This window comes from Euwallacea similis, chromosome 22 (assembly GCF_039881205.1).
Source record: "Euwallacea similis isolate ESF13 chromosome 22, ESF131.1, whole genome shotgun sequence".
Classification (NCBI taxonomy): Eukaryota; Metazoa; Arthropoda; class Insecta; order Coleoptera; family Curculionidae; genus Euwallacea; species Euwallacea similis.
In genome coordinates, this window is record NC_089630.1 from 258,542 (window position 1) to 279,435 (window position 20,894).

The 20,894-nt window shown below is 39.2% G+C and overlaps 1 protein-coding gene across 2 annotated transcripts in view; it reads left to right on the top strand.

Moving 5' to 3' along the window:
- Positions 1–12,371, top strand: part of dac (dachshund) — an 85,146-nt gene extending 72,775 nt beyond the window's left edge. For both annotated transcript variants that reach the window (XM_066401097.1, XM_066401098.1), the window contains exons 9-11: positions 6,541–6,684; positions 6,786–7,061; positions 11,400–12,371. In XM_066401097.1, coding sequence (XP_066257194.1) covers positions 6,541–6,684; positions 6,786–7,061; positions 11,400–11,533 — 554 coding nt within the window. In that variant the 3' untranslated portion in view covers positions 11,534–12,371. The remainder of the gene's footprint in view (positions 1–6,540; positions 6,685–6,785; positions 7,062–11,399) is intronic.
- The last annotated feature ends 8,523 nt before the right edge of the window (positions 12,372–20,894 follow it).

Consider the following 20,894-nt stretch of genomic DNA (forward strand, 5'->3'; position numbering starts at 1 on the left):
TAACCATCAGGAAGTCAATGATTTTTGTTAAAATTCGATCGATTTTTTTATGGAAAACGACCCTGCCTCCTTACAGAACGTTTTTGGGACAATGCCAGTCCTTACATGACACTACCGCATTATTAACGACTTTTATACGATAACTCAAATTTGACGTTAACGATGTCAAGGCAAAATGTAGAGCCGTATTCCATTAATTTCTATTATATTAGAACCAACGATATTCCGAATACATTAATAAAACATAAAATCTCAGTTATTGGGAATTTATATAACTAAATTATTGGAAACGTAGTATATCGCAAATACCCCTAAAACGACAATTTTTTTCCAATTCCGCCAACTTCTCTTACCATTCTCAAGGCGGAAACAGTCCAAATGGCATTTGAAACAGGCCATATAGGTCCTGTCCTACTTGGAGACCGTACTGTCAACAGTAGAAAAAAATGTCAATGGGTACTTCCATGGGTTTTCCCAGTCAGTTGACAACACTTAATATTTCGCTTAGGATCACATCCGACAGATACCGCTATTACCACGTAACTTAAAATAACATCTAACAGATGTCTCTAGGCCACATTACAACAACATTTACATGGTTCTATCTGAATTTGCCTCATATAGATCGAATCCGGTTCTGAATGGTTTTCGCCGATGTCCAATTATTATTGTATGGGACCGATTCTGTTTGCTCCGGCAGATTTGTATGCATGGAATAAATGATACTCTCTATGTCGGTGCGTTATCATATTATCCCTATCGTCGACCTTTTACTTTAATTGACTGGACTCATCACATATCGGCTATTTCGTTATGTATCGCCGACAAAATGGACTTTTAATCAACTCTGATTTGTATGCACACCCAACAATGACCGTATACGCATCGAGTATTTAACGTTTGACTAATTAAGGCCCATAATTTGCCATTTTGGTGTTTGGTTATGAATTTTGATTGCACAACATGTAGAGCGCAAGAAACGTGAGGTTTTGATGTGTGGAACTCGGAGAATGTTCCTCCAGTGCTTGTCAACGCCGTCTCGGGCAAATGTCTTGCGGCAGCAGGAATTCCTTGAAGGGCAGGAATGCGCCGATCGCATACCTGTCGCCCTTGCAGGATTAATCCTTTGCCTTCCAGGTCCGTTACGCCTGCTACATTTTAATGTTATCCTCCTCCCGTGTGTGGAAAATTTCATCCGACTTATGTAATTTGAATTTCTGGGTTAACAATGGAAAAAATAAAAAATTCCCTGTGCTCATGCACACACAAAGACCTTGTGAAATTTAAATAAATGGTACCAAACGGAGTGTAAATATTTAGACTCGACTATACAATGCCCAATAAAAATGATGGCGCTGTTAATTACATATTATTTGTTTGCCCGTTGTCTCGGCACAAGTTTCGCGGCCAATTACGGCGGTTTAACAATTATCTCGTGCGATTGCCTTATTTGCAATCTGGTCGCATACGTCCAATCGCGTTAGAGTGCCTCGGAGACAGTCGTGCCGCAGTACCATTCCCACCATTCCCGCCCCTCTAGTGTCTGTACCACTAATTATTCCAATGGAGGATAAAAATACAACAAAATGCTTTCGGTACTAAAGTTCCCTTTTCGTGTCGACAAGCAATAAGCCCTTATGATGGGCAAACATTTTGATGGCCGATGTGACGTGTATCCGTTCTATATTTTTCTTTAAGTACACACACGCTTTTTCATAGACGTCAATAAAATGCATGGATGTGTAGAAATTGCCAAGATCGTCTCTTTTTCTTATTTACGCAGTGTTCAGCCCATGCGCTACATACAAGGTGTCACAGAAATATGGTATAAATAAGTCCCGCGTACTAGAGGATAAAACTCTCTCTGCTCTTCTCTCTACTGATAGGTACAGATTCGTACGCTAATGACTTTGAAGCCTTCCAAAAAAGAAATCAAAGGGGTTTAAGTCTGGAGTTCGTGGTGGTCACAGATGTTCATTATCCCAACTAATCCATCCATGTGGCAAATTCATTTCACAACTCCTTTAAATATTTACTACGTACTTCAATAAGTACCGTTCCGACATCCACGTTAGTTTGGTCCCTCAGCTTTTTGCCGTGATGACACCCTATAGTATTGCTTTATTGATAGGTCTCTTCGGGTCACCACTAACCATTCAGAGAAATATCGAATCAATTACATAATTACCATCAGGGCTACAAATAAAAATAATACGTATCGATTCCGATTTTGATGTAATTTCCGGGCTGCGTGCAATTCGGAAATGAAATCGAAGCGTGACTCTGTTCGCCGGTCTCCCGGGGCCCCAAAAACCAATTTTTATGAATTTCCCGAAGAAATATGTGATACCGCTATTATGTCTATTGTTTCCGGCTGTTTATTTCCATACTAATCCCTTAATGAATTAAGTTATTGTTATCCCGCACGGCAAAATTCCAAAACTTCCATTCATTCTCTCCGCATCAAAGTTTCTCTTCTACGAAGAATCTCAAGCAGGGAACAATTTCCAGAGCGGTCAGGTCTGGAAATCGGACACTTAACAAATGATCAGGAATGTAAACATCATCTTAAAGCCGGGCCCGATAGAGAGCGATAATTAAAGTTCAACTTGACTCCGGTGTCAAAGGAGTCCGAGTCAGGGTCCGGTTTCTTTGATGTCCGCTGTCTTAGTGTTACACCGGACCTTTCCGGGAGGTGTTGCGGTATTTAGCAATGCACAGAAGCCTGTCGTTTGTTTACCCGGCGGCCCGAGGACTTTGTTTCAAAGCGGAAATAACTAAACTCCCGTAAAAAGACTTATAAACACCCTATCTTTGTGCTCAAACGGCGGCGAATGAAATGTCACTTGAAAGAAATTATTTGCAGCTCGCTCTGCACCTCTCTTTTTCGATGACGTGTAATTAAAAGTGGAATGGGAAATGCATCGGGGGTTGGTAATATAGAGACGATTTGCTTGAAAACACTCTGGATAAGTTGACCTATAAAGTAGAGGACGTCCCTCAAATATCAACAGGAGGAAATCGATAAGGGGGGTGCGGAACGGGACTGAAGGGAAACAACAGGGTATTTTTCTCATGATATCGCTTCGGCATCGCATTAGCAGCTGCGATATGAGAAATGGAGAAAGCTTGTTTTTAGGCCAAAAAATGGCTTGATTCAACATTTCTTTACACTTGAAAATTCATGACTTGAAATACTTGTTGATGTAGCTGCGAAATTGTTCTCGTTCGATTCCCCTGTTGTTGGTGCTTAAAGGCCGTGTAAAGTTAAGGGATCAATTCGGTCCCCACGGGCGATCGATCTGATATTTTTACCAATTGTTCCTATCACTCAAAGGACTTACCACATAAAATTTCAACTTCCTAAGTCTCACCATTCAAGGGTAGGACGGGGTTGAGGGTGAAAACTTTAAAACGCCATATCTCGGGAACTATTCATCGTACAGCGTGGGGCCAAATTGTGCGTCCTTCAGTAACCACCTTCTTATTTTCACATACTTGGAGATTTATCGGTTGATGCCAAAGGGCCGAAATCTCAAAAAAAACTTAGGTGATTTTAAAGGAGTTCGCACTTTGGTACACTAACCATTTTTGCACACTGTGTAGAGCGCCTCTCGAAGTATCTATCCGCGTTGAATCAGATTTGTATCAAATTCAGTATTTGGGATCTAACGATTCAAAGTATAGGTATACAGGGTTATTCACCCAACCCGTTTATTAGAAGTTTACTAGGATCTAAAAGTGATACGAATTTGAAAATTTGGAGTTAAGTTCGACATATACTATTTTTTTTAAATATTTTCAACTTGCTGTCACTTCCGGTTTAACCGGAAATAGCTGTAACTTGCTTATTTCAAATGGAACCCTCAGTATATTATTTTATTTTTAGATTCTACATAATATTTTAGGTACATTTTCTGTATAATGTTCTATACTTAGTTCTTACCGTTTTTGAGATATTTGACCTTGAATTAAAAACATGCCTCTGTAATGACCAATTTTAAAATTGCATATCTCTGTAGTTATTAAAGACATAATATCCATATTTTTCAGAATGTCAATACATAGTCTTAGGTTCACTCTTTCACTATTTACATGGTTTAGTATTATACAGGGTGTCCAAAATTCAACTCCTGACATTTACATTTTTGAGGTTGCAAAAGTCGTTTTTTTTTTTAATGGGACACCCTATAACTTTAAGCAGTACCAAGTAGAAAATGTAATTCTTTATCGAACTGTATTAGGGTTACCTATACCTATTCCAAACCATTTTCGAGATAATTAAGTTTATGTGAAACTAATAGTACATATTCATTCTGGTAAATTTTTATTCTTCGCGTAGTTGGCCATGGAAAAGAAATAATGACAGATATTACTTGCGTTGTACGTTTTTGTTTTTCGATGGTTGTTAGTAGCAAAATTAAAGTGAAACTTTGAATCAAAATTGAGAATATCAGCGTTTGTGTATTCATTCATTCACAGTGTGCAAAAATGGTTAGTGTACCAAAGTGCGAACTCCTTTAAAATTACCTAAGTTTTTTTTTGAGATTTCGGCCCTTTGGCATCAACCGATAAATCTCCAAGTATGTGAAAATAAGAAGGTGGTTACTGAAGGACGCACAATTTGGCCCCACGCTGTACGATGAATAGTTCCCGAGATATGGCGTTTTAAAGTTTTCACCCTCAACCCCGTCCTACCCTTGAATGGTGAGACTTAGGAAGTTGAAATTTTATGTGGTAAGTCCTTTGAGTGATAGGGACAATTGGTAAAAATTTCAGATCGATCGCCCGTGGGGACCGAATTGACCCCTTAACCTTACACGGCCTTTGAAAAGTTTCAAAAACTATTTATATGTATTTCGAGCCACTTTCAAAATCGAGACAATCGGCATTAATATTAATCCATATCTCGAGAACTGAAAGAAGTAAAGAGCTCTGTTGGAGAAGATCGACGCGATTAACATTGAGAAAATTCGCTTTATAACACCAAAAAATCAAACATCAAAATTCCACTTCCATCCGTGAAACCATCAAACTCTCCGTAGTTGGTCGTCTCGGCAACGCCCGACCATCGAACAATACAAATCAACCAGTAAAAAAACCCAGTGGAAATAATTACGAAAATTTACTATAATTGAAGTCGCCCGTTCTCGGATTTACATATGTACATTAGTTACAACCATCCAACTTAGTAATGGAGGCCGGAGACTACGGTGGGGGCTCCGACTTCCCAGATGGGCCGCTGGGCTATTGTCGCGGCCGAAAGGTGGAGCCTAAGAAGTCGATGGTACGACTATTGTCGCGAGGGCCAATCGTTGCTTATGTCAGGTGCCCGTCGTGATGGAATAATTGTATAGGACACAGGATCGGACTGAATACCGTCTAATATACGGAAAGAATTGTGGCATTCTTCGTTTATTCGAGAATGGAAGAGTAGGGATTAGCCACAATAAAATCATGATAAAACTTAAGAATGTGCAGCTGTGGTAAAATTTTCCTAAGAAGAACTTTATTTTCAATACTAAACGATTCTCTACATGTTCGCTGTTACTGCTGTTAACCTGTCGATGGCGACGGTTGACTGGTACTACATTAAAATTGATCCTATTTTTTAAACGGTACACCACCAAATATTAATGATTCTATTACGCCGTTTTGTCGTCAGAGCTTCACATTATTTGTTTATTATCTGTCAAGATGAGCAACGCATCACTTTGACAGATAACCCGTTGTGACGACACTAAGAGGCAACAAGACTGGACAAGCTTGCAACCAGGGTATCATTTAAACTGCATAGCCTGCGTTCAGTAGAGTCCGCAGTTGTGCATCTGTTAAAATGGATTTCTCTTAAATGACATGTGCAAGAGTTAAAATACATTTAAATGTCAAAGAACGTCATTTTTGCTGCCAATTTAAGGCAGTTGCCTGACACTTGCAAAACGGTTATCTCAGCTGAATGCGGCGACTTATTCCGATATGTTATTCCTCATTTCAACTGCAACCACTGGAGGGTGGTTTGCAAGATTTTCAACTACATAATTCCCTTGCACAAACCCATCCAATCTGGTCACCTCCGCCGTCCTGTGTGGTCTAACAGCATCAACCAACAAAGAAACACCCGTGAAACCAGAGACAATTTTATTAAATTAACCCAATCCGATGTTGGTTATTTCTGAACTCGTCGATTAGCTTGACTGTTCCAGTAGTTTTTGGACGATTATTTAATTTGTCTTGTTTACCACGGTGGTACCGTTCGGCCGAGCCATCGCGCTCAATGACCCGTGATGCGTTGCGTCGCCTGACCATGAGAACTATTCCGAACGGTTACTATTACTATTAGTTTTCCCGCTCATTTGCATACAGGAAAAATACTGTGACAAAAAAGCCCGCTTGATTGTTGTACCACCAGGTAATTACCTGTTAAAAGTGCTTGGTAATAAGTTTAATTTATTTTCGGTTGTATTAGATTAATAGAGGAAACGATTTCTATTTCCTTTGTGTCCTCACATTTCACGACGCATAATTACGAATTTGTTACAGCCACTCTCCAAAAGCGTCTTCGACGGGAGAGGAGGGCGAGGAAACGGCTGCAAGACCAGATGGAGATGGAAATGACGAGGAGGGGCCAACTGGAGGAGGCATTAAGGAAGGCCGGAGCAAGTGAGCAAATTGAGTCAATTAACGGTAAGTTTTCAAAAAATAATTTCAACCGAAGAATAGCGGGCAACATCAGTTGTTAGGAACTGTCCACCTCACAAAAAATGTCACTACTTCTTATGTTCCAGAAAAAGTGGCTCATCTTCACCAACACCAACCGATTCAAAAGCCTCAATCACCCCTAAGACCCCCCTCGTCTGCTCCACCGCAACCTCCAACTCCAGATAGAAACTCATCTGAACGTGTAGACAGAATCAAGCAAGAGGTAGAGGAAAATCCCCAGCAATATCTCCCGGTGAGAGATCAAGTTCCTCCGGCAATACCGCATCAAGAGGGCAAAGCCTGGGGCTATTCCGGATTGGACTTCATGGGCAGCGGGGCTGCCTTCTGGCAAAACTACTCGGGTGAGTTTCAAAGGCGTAGAGTACTGTCCTGTCAAGATTTGCCCAATCTAGCGTGACTTAATACGTTTAAGAGTGACCCTTGATAGTTCCGTAATCGTATTCAAATTGCAGTTGTTACATACTGTACGAATAATATTTCCAGAACATGCAATTTTTCGGCCGTAATGGCGCTCAAAATGGCCGTCCACCGTAATTGTAAATACACTTGGATGTGTGGCGTATGTTTCCGAGCGGGGTAATAATAATTTTACAGTTTCAAATTTGTTTTTTCCTGATGATGGTACGATTGAGAACCTAATTGGAGCATAATGGCCGCGGTATGACGAGGCGATATCGGGTCCCAAGAGTCGGTAATAAGTTATTTTCATCGACGAATCACGTAGGTAATTAAGGCCTTCCGACTGACCGGACTTATGCCCGCTTTAATGAAGTAATTAGACACGCGCGCCATGTTGCATTTTTCGAATTGCGAGACTCTTACATGTGTCCCCATGTCTTGTGGCTTAACGACAATGTTGCTGAAATTATGCAATAATTCTTGTTTTACGTTCATGGTCAATGATGTTGGGAAGATATTAAAAAAAAGCAACAAATCGGGTGATAAAAATTCCAGGGGCAAGGAAGGAAATTGTGGATTTTGGGTAATTTTTAAAGCAAGTTAATTTGAAATTTGCCGACGTTCTTTTGAGATATTTAGAGAATTTACCTTGAATTTCAGTTAATTCAGATTGATACAGGTAAACTCGAACTCGAGCTCACTCAGGTTAATCGTCATATTTTTCGTGCGATTTGCTTAAACTGTGGCAGTTTTCCAGGATTTGCTGTTTACCTCACCACCCAATCCCTCAATCAGTTTTGCTAAGAAATTTGCGGGTGGTGGTCAAATTTGGTAATATCTCAAACCTCGCGTCTTCCTGACCGTCTTGCAGGGTTCAGCGCGGGAACTTCCTTCCCGTTTCTGGAATAATTCAGATCCGAACTTGGCACTTTAAGCCTAAGTCTAATGAATAGATAATTGGTTGTTCCGTGGTCGGGGCTTCCTGTTGTCCACGCAGAACTCCGTCTTGGGACCCATTAGGCCAAGAAGACTGTGTGCACGGAAGGATCCGCGGAAACCCGAAAGTTGCGGCCCATTGTTCCCCGGGGTCCGGGAGATCGAATTGAATTAACTGTAATTACTGCGGGATTAATATGGATCGTCGGACTATGTCTTCGCCGACCGATATGCCGGAAACTATTGTGTAACTTCGCCAACTACAAGATTTACTTTGGGCCTTGTTTGGAGTGTATTAAGGAAAAGCCGGAGGTAACTAAATTTATGCGCCTCCTGGGGGAGATCGATCCGGGTGCGGCCCTCCCAAAGAACTCAAAATAACCATTCATAAAAGCCCCTGTATCGTTGTTAATGGACTGGCGAGAGATTTTTAACGAGATTTGCCTCGAAACGTAATGACACAGTCGGCGAAGGGCAGACAATCCGACCGACGACTTGTGAACAGAGAACGCCGGATGGGAAAATATGCCCGAAGGGCTTAATGCCAAAATTTATCTTTAGTCGCTCTAGTTTTGCATACAGGGTGTCCAATGATAAAAGATACGAGGCCGGTTATATTGGGTAAATTTGCGTAAATTGGAGATTAAGAATATGCCCTCAAGAAATTTTCGAATTTTTTTTTTTTTGTTGAGTTTGGCGAAGTAATTCACGACGCAAAAAAAATCAAATTGGTGATGATTGTTGAAAATTGAAAGGTTAAATTTCAAACATCCCCACCGGATCTATCCCCCTAAATTATTAATCATGGGGAACTATGAAAGACCCTATTTAAAAAACTGTACCCACTGATATCAATGAGTTGCGAAGGAAGATCATCACAACTTTAAGGAACAAAATAAGAAAAATCGTTACCGAGATCCCTATGGTCGAGCTTCTGAAACGGACACCCTGTATAAGGAGATATTTTTTTGGTAACGCATGTCAGCTGATTTTTCCGGGTACTACTCTATTATGAACTAATCACCGCCAACAACCGATCTCATCTCGGGGGCAATTAACTGTAGAAAATTAGAGATCTGTAACAAAGAGTCGGTCAATTCCAGTAGTCGACACGGACACAATACCGAGCGAATTAAAAACGAATTAAAAAATACCTGAAAAGGAATCGTTTGTGATTCTGAATAGGGGCCCCACACAATGGAGCCCATTTGGCTCGCCAGAAAGGACACTGAAGACGAAAAGGCGAATCATGCCACTGTAAATTAAACGCCTGTTAGATCGAGGGAAATAACGCTTTTGCTTTTGAAAGGATTCAATTTCGAATTCCTAAATATGCTTCGAGAAACAGGACCGGATTAACTTTCTTCTTCTTCAAGGACTTTTCTAATACGGGCGCCTGAATCTAATCCAATACAGCACTGTGTCCAAACAGTTTTCAGTCGGGTCTTATTTAAATCCATGTGCCCCACAGTGATTTGACGGAGTGACACCGAGTTTTGTCATCGCGGTGCTAAAACGAAATCAGTATTCATCGTTTTCCCTCTACAAAGCAGATAGACACTTTGTGAAACCAAATAAACGGAAAATTTGTTTCGAGTAGCTTTTCCACCCCTGCATTCTCGTTTTGCCCTAACAAACTGATGATACACATTTTGCCCGGGACCATGTTTCGGAGGTGTGAATATTTACGTGTTTACCTCTGGTTTATTGAGCGGAGAAGGGGATTAAATTACTTGTGAGGCATTTTTTTTTATAAATCGCGAATCAGCTAAGACAGTAAAAAAAGCCCCACTCACTAGTTTTTTCTTTGGTAGCCTGCGTCAAAAACCAGCGCTAGTGCTCTTTCTCAAATTAAATTCCATACATTTCTCAAATTTATGGATAATTTTTTCCCTTTTCGGCACCACACATTAAATTTGTGTACTTTTCCAAAACCGAGAACCCAGTTCCACATTTTGCTTCCTTACATGTTTAGATTCATTATCTACTAATGGCAAACTCGAATCCAAAACTGACCCTTGCATGCTCTGGATTTTCGCTACGATCGGCTTTTAACTTTAACGATGATGGGGAATTTCGAAGATTTCTCAAATCTGTAAAATCAGTGTTGTGTAGATGGTTCTAAAACGCGTATACTTATGAACTTCGTAACATTTTAAGTTTTTTATCTTTGCACTGTACTTTGGTATCCACTGCCCCTGACACACCACTGGGCTTTATTGCTATTAATAGCTTTTTACGTCATCGCCTGTCAAGTTATTGTTACATCACTGACTTAGTGACGTAACTGCTGTCAACAAGTAGAAATTGAATTTTATATAGAGCCAGCTCTAGGCAGTTTGTCGCCATCCGCAAATGCGCATTGTGCCATGTCTTGCCCCTAAACTAAACTTTTTTTCTGTTGGAGCTGAGGGAAAAATGTTTAAATATATCTGGAGCCTATTTAACACCCTGATACCCCAGATTTTCTGTTTACAAATGGATATGTCCTCAATATCTCAAGAACTCTTCGAAAACATCGTTTTGAGTACCCATTTTTCTTATATGAAAGAAGTTTTGCGATCCCATTTATTCTAGCAAACAAATCACCTTATGGAACGTTTCCTTTCCTTCAAACATTACCAGCAAACCGTCGTTCACTCATGCGCGATAAATGCAAATCTGCCAGTTATAAAATTACATAATCACCCTGGGCGGTCTCAAGTCGGCATTAATTAATTCAATTCCGCCGAAACATGGCGGGAATCGGGGGGTGGGGGGAGGGGGCGGCAGGGTGGGGGCGGCTCGAATCAATATTACAAACAAATATAAGACCGAAATTGAATTTCGCTTAGCGGCAACATTCGGTGCAAAGTTGCACGGCCAAACAAGGACCGACCCCGCCCATAAACACATTATGTAAACTAAGAGCAAACTCCTCGAAGGAAGGAGGAAATTATGCTGCGGCATAGTAAGTTCTGATTTGGGCAAATCTCCTTTTTGACCAGTGGCGTTCAAAGCAAACCACTTAACACCGCGATCCCTAATCTTGCAAGCTCAGACCAAAGGACTTTTAACGTAAATAAATTAAACGATATAGTGCGAAAAGTTCGGAAGACGATAGTCCTCCCCCTCCCCCTCTATGAAAAATTATTTGCAGGGGTGGCACTGGCTAGTTAAAGTTTACGGGGCAAAGGCGAATATCCCGCAGGAATGTTTGTTGCAGAGACAATTCTGCTTCCTGTGGGGTTTTGTATGTCCGGATTAAAGTGCTTAGCATTCATGGTGGGCCCTCTGGGCCAATGTTTGATGTGTTTAGCTATTCGGTGCTTTGCACAATTTAATCTCAGCGGTTTCTTTTCTAGAATCGTTTGCCCAAGAATTGGAAATGGAGCGAAAATCCCGGCAGCAACAGTCGGAAAGAGAGGTCAAATCGCCTTTGCAGGACCGCGCGGGATACTATCAGAAACCTGTTATGTTTACTAGCAGTGCCACGTAATTTGTACTCAGGATTACTTTGACTTACGCCAATTTGGCTGATTAACACTAAGTGACTGATGACATTTGTACATAGTGTTCGATGCTTAACTAGCGGATGGCAGGGCTGGGTAAAATCTAATTGGAAGTATTTTTCGCTGGGCCTCACGGGCGTTTCGCCCACAACTGCAGGAAGCATTCCGGGAAAATATTTCCAATGGCAATGCAGTGTAATTAGCTCACGAGTAATTGCTGTTCAGTTCTGACTTCTGTAGCAGATATTTGTAAATATATTGTGATTTCTATTAGGTTAGCTGGAAGCAAAGATTTTTCGTCGAATGTGGGACTTTACCTGCAGGTGGAACATTAGAATCTAGGAGCTATAGAATGTAGGCGCATGTCAGATATAGGAAATCATAGACACCCATGTTTATAAAGTATGTAAAATTTTCAAAATAGTGCCAAAAATTTTAGTTAATTGACCTATTTTGAGTCACCTGTGAATTATACTTCCGTTCTGCCTTAAGCACCCTAAAGAGGAATTTCCCCTGTCTCACAGGGAATGACATGTTTAGTTAAATTCCCCACGAACCCGTGTAAACCCCCCTTTAATCAGACACATTTACTTCGATTAAAAATAGCAGAAACCTACGTTTGATAAAACTGTAAATAACTAGTATAACTACTATTCATCATACATGTGTATTTCAATCTATAGCAGTTATATCCAAGTTAATCACTAAAATAGGAAGTTGCAAGTAGGCTTCAAATCGTTTTTATTAATGCCATTTTCCGATGAGTTATTAATGACAGGTGTGCAAGTATTTATTGTAAATATTTATGTGTGTGTGTGCCTTGTAGAGAATAAACTTATTACATATATTTGCTGATTTTTATTATTCAATCCATGAAGCGTTTAGTGCAATTAATGAGGGTTCCTTAATTGAAAATTATGATGATGGGAACTAGCGCCAAAGAAAAGAGTATAGAAAAATCAATTAAGACATAAAACCCATACAAGTAATAAGCCAATTTGGACGAAAACACGTACGCGGAGCCGAATTAACTTTGCCGGAAATTTCGCCTAATTATCGGAGAAATAATTGAAAACTTATCAGCTATTTTGAATACAACTCCTGGGCAATTTTCAATGGTAATAAGCGGCTCTAATAAGTCCATAAAACATGGGGTAAAACGTTAATTGCCATGCAAATAATTGCATTAAAACCAACGAAACCGTCTTGAGATGCCCATTTGAATATGAATAATAATTGCCCGTCCTGCTTTAGTGTCAGGAGCTTTTGTGCCATTAATCATAAACGTTGTGACATTCTGATGAATTCCCGTTTTGTGCAGTCATTTCCAGATTAATACGGCACAATTAGAGGAAATTTGATCGGATGGGTGTGATAGTGTAATGGGCGGACCTCGGCATGTTAGTACAAGTGCCCGTTCTTGGCTTGGCGAAATTAAATTCTTCTCGTCTCGTAACCAACCGAGTCAAATGACGAAATAAAGTTGTGAGTCCGCAGTACGCTCAATTTCAATCTGATGGAATTTCGCTGTCCTTCGGCCCCCCAAAAATCCAATTTATGTGAGGGGAAAACCGAAGTTAAAACATCATTATTTAATCTCAATGCGATTGGATTCTTTCGGAATATTACGGATTTTTTCAATGAACAAATATTTTTGTTCCGGCATAGAACTTTTTTAATGTAGATGATCCCGCACTAAAATCCTTATTACGCGGGCAAATACCAAACCCATTCGAAAGGGTTTGTTACTTGACCGTGCGTAATTTGCTGACTGTTTCTGTTCTTATCTGCGTTATGGAATCTCCACTTCGAGTTAATAATTCAACCCTTCTGAAGCGTCTGTTTTCAGCACTCTTCAATCAATACGTACATCCGCTATACGGATACTTTTCAGAGATAACAGAGAGAACTGTAATTACGAAAATACCTCTCCAATTTTTTCGAAAATGTCCAATGAGCTATGTAAAATTGTATCACACGAATAAAATTGGACTTAATTGAGAATTGTTCCGAACATCTAGCAACACTGTTTGACCTCTGATGAGCAATGCTGTGAGGCATTGCTCACAGTAATTTGACAGTACATTGAAAACAAACATGGCAGATGACAAATGGGTTGCGCAAGGTTGCCAGCATTTGTAATATTGCAAAACATTCAGGCAAAATACGTTATTAAAATGAAGTTAAATTGAAGCAAAATTCCTACGAACATTCAAGTCAAGAAGAGCCATATGTCACATTCGATTAGTTTCTTCGTCTTCCAATGAAATGAGAGATTTCCCAGTTGTTCAATTTTTAAAAAGTTACGTCACAGAGAGTATTCCAACATTTACTAGAAATTTCTGTCATTGATTCCCCTTTCTGCTGCAGCAATATTATTTGATATTTAAGTGGATATGTTCCAGTGGGGAAGAAAAGTGACACGTCTTGCTCGGGGGGTTATTTACGTTCGTAATAAACGGTTCAACCCCCCGGGTTACTTGTGATTGCAATTAACACCGGCGAAATTATTTACGAGCTTTGTAATTTGCAATTTAGTCGTCGTTTTCGGTTTATAAAACACACCGCGTGATGAATGTCTCTTGGAACGTACACACATAGTAAAGGGGTTAGGAAAAGAACTTTTCCACGGGAAATTTTAATCATCCTGAAATTTAATGAGTCGAGAAGACGCGGCCACGGATTCTTATTACATTTTAATTGAAGCGACGTGTACCGGTGGCCATATTGATGCTCGCAACAATACCTCCCGTCCCTTTGTACATAAACTTTTAATAGATACTTCTTTTGGCATTCATTATCAGCGGACTGGCGGAGCCCCTTAATCAACCGAAATTTTGATATTGCGGTCGTTTTCTTTCTGAAAAGTTTCGTTCCGACAGTGGCACCCTTAACCCCCTTCCCAAGACCTATTCAAGGCCGTTCGCCCGACGCACGCCGCTGGCAGGTGCTTTTGTAAAATGAATAAATAAGGTTCAGGGGGTGTTTTAATTATTATTTTCCCTGGGCGAGCGCCTTCTTAATTTCTACACAAAGTTTATTTAAAAGGAAATATTATCTCTTAATCTAATGAAGGAGCCCCGCGTTATACTTTGAATTCCACTTCCCTCGGCGTCTTTAACGTCGTTAGGGTTTTATTTTCTAAAGGATACCTGACTCCCAGAAGAAGTGTTGTATCGGTATAGGCGCTGAAAAAGCAAAGATTGTCCCTGCAATAATGGACCGAAATTCCCTGCCGAAATGTTATAAAAAGGAAGGAAAAATCTTAAAACTAGCGCGGCTGCCAGCTCCATCAATCTCATAATTAATTCCATTCCGTTTAATTCTTTTCAAGATGACGTTAATTCAGCCCATAATGGATTCCTCTGGTGATTTATTCTTCCGTATGTTTTGATACAATTCACGATGGGACTTTGATTAATCTTCGCCGAATTTAGATCAGCGTTTTCGGATAAACAGTCTCCATGTCCTATGATAGCTTTCCTCATTACCGTACAGAAGATAATGGGTATATCAAAAAATTCGCTCTCAAGGTGTCATGATGTACCTCATTATTTACCAGTGAAAGAAATTGAATTTAGCTACGGCCTGCGAGTAGTAAACGAACAAAACTTGCTTTAAAGCACACTCAACCACGAATTTTTGTTACGCCCGTTACAACGTTCAAACAAAAACGTTTTTCCGTATGCATCGCAATTTTTGCGTTACGGCACTTCAGTCCAATAAAAGGCGGCTACCGCAAAAAGCAAACAGGAAATACATACTTCAAAAGAAATGTTGGGGAAACAAAGCGATTCATATGAACGTTATGAAGAGCCATAAAATGCCTGTTATTGAAAATTACATTCCATTCTTTTTTGTTTGGACGCTTTAAACGATTCGAATCCGGCTTTCGGAGGGTCCTCCGATGAGCGAATGCGTCCCGATAAGTTTCATTATTTTATTTATTTTTCACATTTATTTGTACAATCATGTTCTCTAATCATTATCTCGAGTTAATCTCAAACAGAAAATAAAGTATCTGACAAGTTTCGATGCTCCCGTTCAATCGGGTAGGATCGGGTTGGTTCGGAGCTCTTCGGAGAATTTGTCACCAATAGCGGCGCTAAGGCCAGGCCCACACACTAACTGGTCTCAAGGTGACCTAACGAATTTATGTCAATTTCCCAGAAACGATTTCCTCCTCGCAACTCCAGTATCTCCACAGTTATTGCTCTGGTTTAAAACCTCTCTTGTCGTCATGAATAAGAAAATAACAATAAGGCCCAATTTACACTTAAATACGCATCGAGAACGTGTCACGATGTCGAGGTCCATGACTGGCACTCGGGTGATAGATGGAGCCAGTGTTTTATAGTCCCCAAGCCAAATCTGGCAGGCCTGGAATGCCAATAGCGACATGACACGCAGTTCAATTGTTCGCCATTGTGTCATTTGAGAGCGTTCGTTCCCCGTCAGGCCAATCAGGATTTGTTGCCGACGATCGTCTGGTTATAATGTTTTTTAATTTATTTAATTTCGGAGCTCTGTGGCAATTTATTAGTGATCTGCTCGGAACAGTGATCCGTTTCCGATCATGATGGGCCACCGGAGGCATCAAGAATATGATGAAACCGCAGCGTCGTAGGGGAGAGGGCGACATAATTTAAATATAATGATCGTTTGTTCGGCACTTAAATTTAAATAAAACAAACATTTTTCTTCGGCATCAGCGGCGGGCATTAAGCCCCGGAATCTTGTTACTGTTGAACGACACCGGAATAAATCGTTTGCCAATAGCAGAGAAGCGGCACATTTGAATAGCAATTTGGCATAAGGAGGGCGAATTCTAATCAGCTTTTATGACACCCGTCGTCTACGTAATATTAGTCTGGTGTAAAATAGCTTTTTTTTAAATTTTTTGTCGAAAGGGAAGTAATGTGTCCGACTTGGTGAAATAACCTCTGCTGATTCGGGTGAATCAACCGTCAGTGTTGTGCCCACCAACAACCGTTCCTCCAGTAGCCAATTTTCTTCACGGTCGCACAACCTCCACCAAAAACAACTCCGGAAATGTCATTGTTCCCTTAAATTCGTTTCCGATAGTTTTCTCCGAATAGAGAGAACATGAATTCAGATTGGAAATTTAACGTCGATCAGATCGACAAAATTACAGTAAAGCTGTTTCTGGATTCGAAACGAGCGCCGGCGAACGTATACAGGCACAAACACATCAAAGCGACAACGGCGGGCTCGCGCTAGATTGCTCGCGATAATTACTATGCAAAATTATTAGCATATTAATTAAAGAAAATGTAATTAAAATTGAGTTGTATCGAGTTATCATGTGGCCCGGAGTGGAGCGCATCCAGGACTGGAATTGCTGCGAAAATTATTCCAGAAGGTTCACATATCACGTCTGAAACTGCACTAGAAACTTGATGCTGCTATGAGCAAAACGATGCCAAATTGCATTTAAAAGTGAGTTTTACTTAAATGGGTGTCATTTTTGTTTTATTTGTGTTAAGTCCTGTACTGGGCATGTCAGTTGATTTGGAAATCATCTCGGAAAGCTTGTCCAGAGCAAATTAGCGTCGAAACATCTTTCGACGCCGAAGTGATTTATACACGCACCAAATTTAGATGATGTTTTTATTAGTGTCGAATCCATTTGCATGTTAATTTTCCAGCTTGTTTTGATCTGTCGTTAAGGATTTCGAGGGCGAAATTGCTTTTCGTCGTACACTTGTTATTAATTTCCGTCTTAATGTGGCCACGTTCCAGATTTCGGAATATGCTTTTTTCATTTTCGAAATTAATTACATTTTGTCGATATTATTTTTCTCTACCTATTCTCTTGTGGCGGAACATAAAACTCCGAACTGTCATGATCTCACTCCGCCTATAAATAAACCCTCCATATTTCCAAAAGGAACAAACATTTGCATTTTAATAGTTCCACATTTCACGTCGCTTTGTTTATTCGAAAGGAAATATTAGAAGAAATTTACCGCGGGCCAACTTTCACGACTGATGGGGGAGACATAATCGTTTCGGTTTAGTTCCAAACGGAGAAGTTATTTGAATAATTCGTTACGGGATAAACGGGCTTGGGGAGGTGGGATATGAAGGTTCGGTCGAAACGATTTCACGGGCCTTAGGGTCGTCTTGTGAAGATATGAAATAACGCGAATGCTCCCCAAAATAATTGTTTTGATTTGTGAAAAAAATGTGTCAAAAAAAAGTAATTAGCATTAGGGTCTTTTCAAGCGTAGTGATTGGTATCTTTGAAACAGTGAGAGTGCTTTTGAATACTAAAAGATCAATACAGGGTGTCCTCGAATTGCGTGGCCAAAATGATACCGCAGATTATTTAAGTAAAAATAAGTCGATTTAACTAAATTTGCTTCAGAAAACGTTTTTCTCAGAAACCGTTGCTTCTAGTGACTTCAATAAAGTATAACTTTTCTAAGTATAAAAGGTAGGAAAAAAGATTTTTCAATGCCAAAACATGACATACATTATGGCACAAAAAAATTGCAGAGGTTTAATGTGTCTTAATGGTCGCTTGTGGTGCCCTCTAGAAAATACAATTAAATGGTTAATAAATTTGAATTTCGCATTCTAAAATACCCTCAGATACGAAATTTCGTGAAATTAGCTCAAAAGAATCGAAAGATATTAAAGAAAATGCGATTTATTTTTTCAACTTTCACACCCTGTAACTCCATGATTATCAACTTTTGGACTGAGGCAAATTTAGTTAAATCGACTTATTTTTACTTAAATAATCTGCGGTATCATTTTAGCCATGCAATTCGAGGACACCCTGTATCTTATTTGTCTTTTTTTTAGTCGTCTACCTAATTCTAACGATATGACTCCGATAGATATATAGTAAAATAAAAAAAGTATAACGTTGATTTAAAAAAAACAAATAAAACTATAGTGGTCACACTTTAAATAAGACACACTATATATCTGCGATTACCACAAACTTCATATATCTTCAATTTCAGTCAATTCGATTTTTTCATCAGGAACTACACAATAATTGATTCACTTACCTATGGAGAAAAACAATACACGAAATTATTATATGTTTTCATATTAAATTGAACTATACATACCTTTCAGTTTCTGTTGTATTTATACCGCCGAAAAACACTTGTACAATTCTAGTGACGCCGCGTTACGGAGAGACAGTAAATCGATTTTTTTTACGTACCCGGAAACACAAATGCCGAATTTATGTTATACATAGATTTAATGTAAAGTGGACTATAAGTAATTACTAATATTATTGGGAAAAACTTAAAAAAAACACATAATTTTTATTAAATATTGGAGCCACAAATAGCAAAAGGACGCCTCGACCGAAGCCACGAAAAACAATTGAACAAATTTAACAATTGCAATTTTCGAAATCAAACATCTAAAAGAGTCTACTAGATATTTTTAATTAGAGAGATGAAAATGAAATGACCTGGACCGGCATATTTCCCTCTTTATTAAAGGCAGTTTATAAGACAAGGACAGAATGTGATTAGACGGGCTGTCAACTGATGCTGCTGACACTACTGTCAACTACCAGCGACTGCTAAATTGCGCCCTTTTTCTTAACCTTAACTTTTTGCCCATGTTATTCTTAACTTTATTACAATAAACACATAGATTGCCAATTATATTTTATAAGAAAACCTTAACTTTTGGAATCTCTTAGGCTTTGAAGCTTTAATATATCTAGTCGTAATTCAAAACACCGTAAGTACCCTTAAGATACCTTTAAATGTAGCTGAAAGTGATTAAATACCCATATTTTTGTTGTATCCAGTAGGAATGTCCCGATATATTGTAAATCATGGTTTCAATCGAAATGTTATATGAAATTGTCGTTAATATGTTGGATAGAGTAGTCCGGATCTTTATTACTTGAGTTGGTTCATTAGCAGTTCATATTAGAAAGTTTCGAGGTGAACTGCAAAGTTGGATCCTCATGAGGGCAAAAATAACAGGCGTAACGGGACTCTATTGGTAGAAAATACCTTGTGAGATTTACAGAGCCAACTAATTGGGCTGTTTTTAGTTAAAATGATGGTTACACTGTTATTTTTATCCTAATGGAGATTTTTCGTTAGACTTTAAGGGATGTCAACATAGTTTATTGCAGCAGATATGAGGTAGGTAATTATTTTAATATTTTTTTTGTGGAATATTTCTGGAACCAGGAGAAACTGGAAGCCCACTGATTTTTTTAGGTTGGTATCAGTTCAGAATATATAGGATAGTTGTAATTTGAATATAGTTAGTACATATTGAATCCCTTGCCTATAAAAAATAAGCACCTTGACACAATATTTGCAGTTAAAATTTAAGGTACCCAGTTGCTAACCTCATATTTCCAAATATGCTGGTAATAAGATTACCATAAGCTTAATTTCCATTAAAATGATAACGGTTGTGTTTGAACTGGTAATTTTCTTAGCTTCTCTGAAAGTTCTCTATATGAATTTGAATCCCTTGAATTAATTAAGGAGAAAGTGTATAAGAATAAGGTCCTCCATGTCTTCGCTCTACCAAATGTCCAATTTTTGAATTTATAGTGTGTATGTTTCATTCACTGTCTACAAATATTTATAGAAAGAGTTGTCACGTGTCCTGAATCTACGTATGTTTGTGACCCAAAATCCTTCATATCATATCTCATGTGACCCGTAAAAATATTTGAATCCCCATACCAACCATTGAAATATGTATAAGTAAACCTTACATTAAATGATGTAAAAATAAATAATAAACATCATGCCTTATACAACTCCATAACTGTTTTGTATGCACAATACACGATACGTAAACTAAAATTACTTTCCTGCTAGTTTTATGTAAATTGCAGGAAGAAATAAGCATAATTAATCAACCCATAATCGGTTGCCTCAACAAGAATGTCTGTCTTTTACAATACGCTCAGGTCGTTATTGAAAAACGCCAATAAGGGATATTACACTTGATTGTTCGTTTCCCATTTTACAGTTAATTTCCCGTAATATTGGACGACAATCGCTTTCGAGTCAAATTGGATTTGCATTGGAAAAAATGGGAAAATGGCCTTCCCCGTGGGCCCGGGCGGGGAAAACGTAACGAATTCATTCCCTTTGAGCGGCGTATGATGAAGAATAGGTCTTTCAATCGCAAAAGTAGCCACTCGATATCCCGACGGATGCATCGCTCCCCCGGGACTCCCCATATTCGGAAATGCGAAATTGACCGAAAGAGATATTGGAAAAGATAATGGAGCGTATACTTGCTTATTCCGGGAGGTACAGTGGTAATTGCAGTCTCTGAGTAATTTTCCTGATGTAAGAACTCACT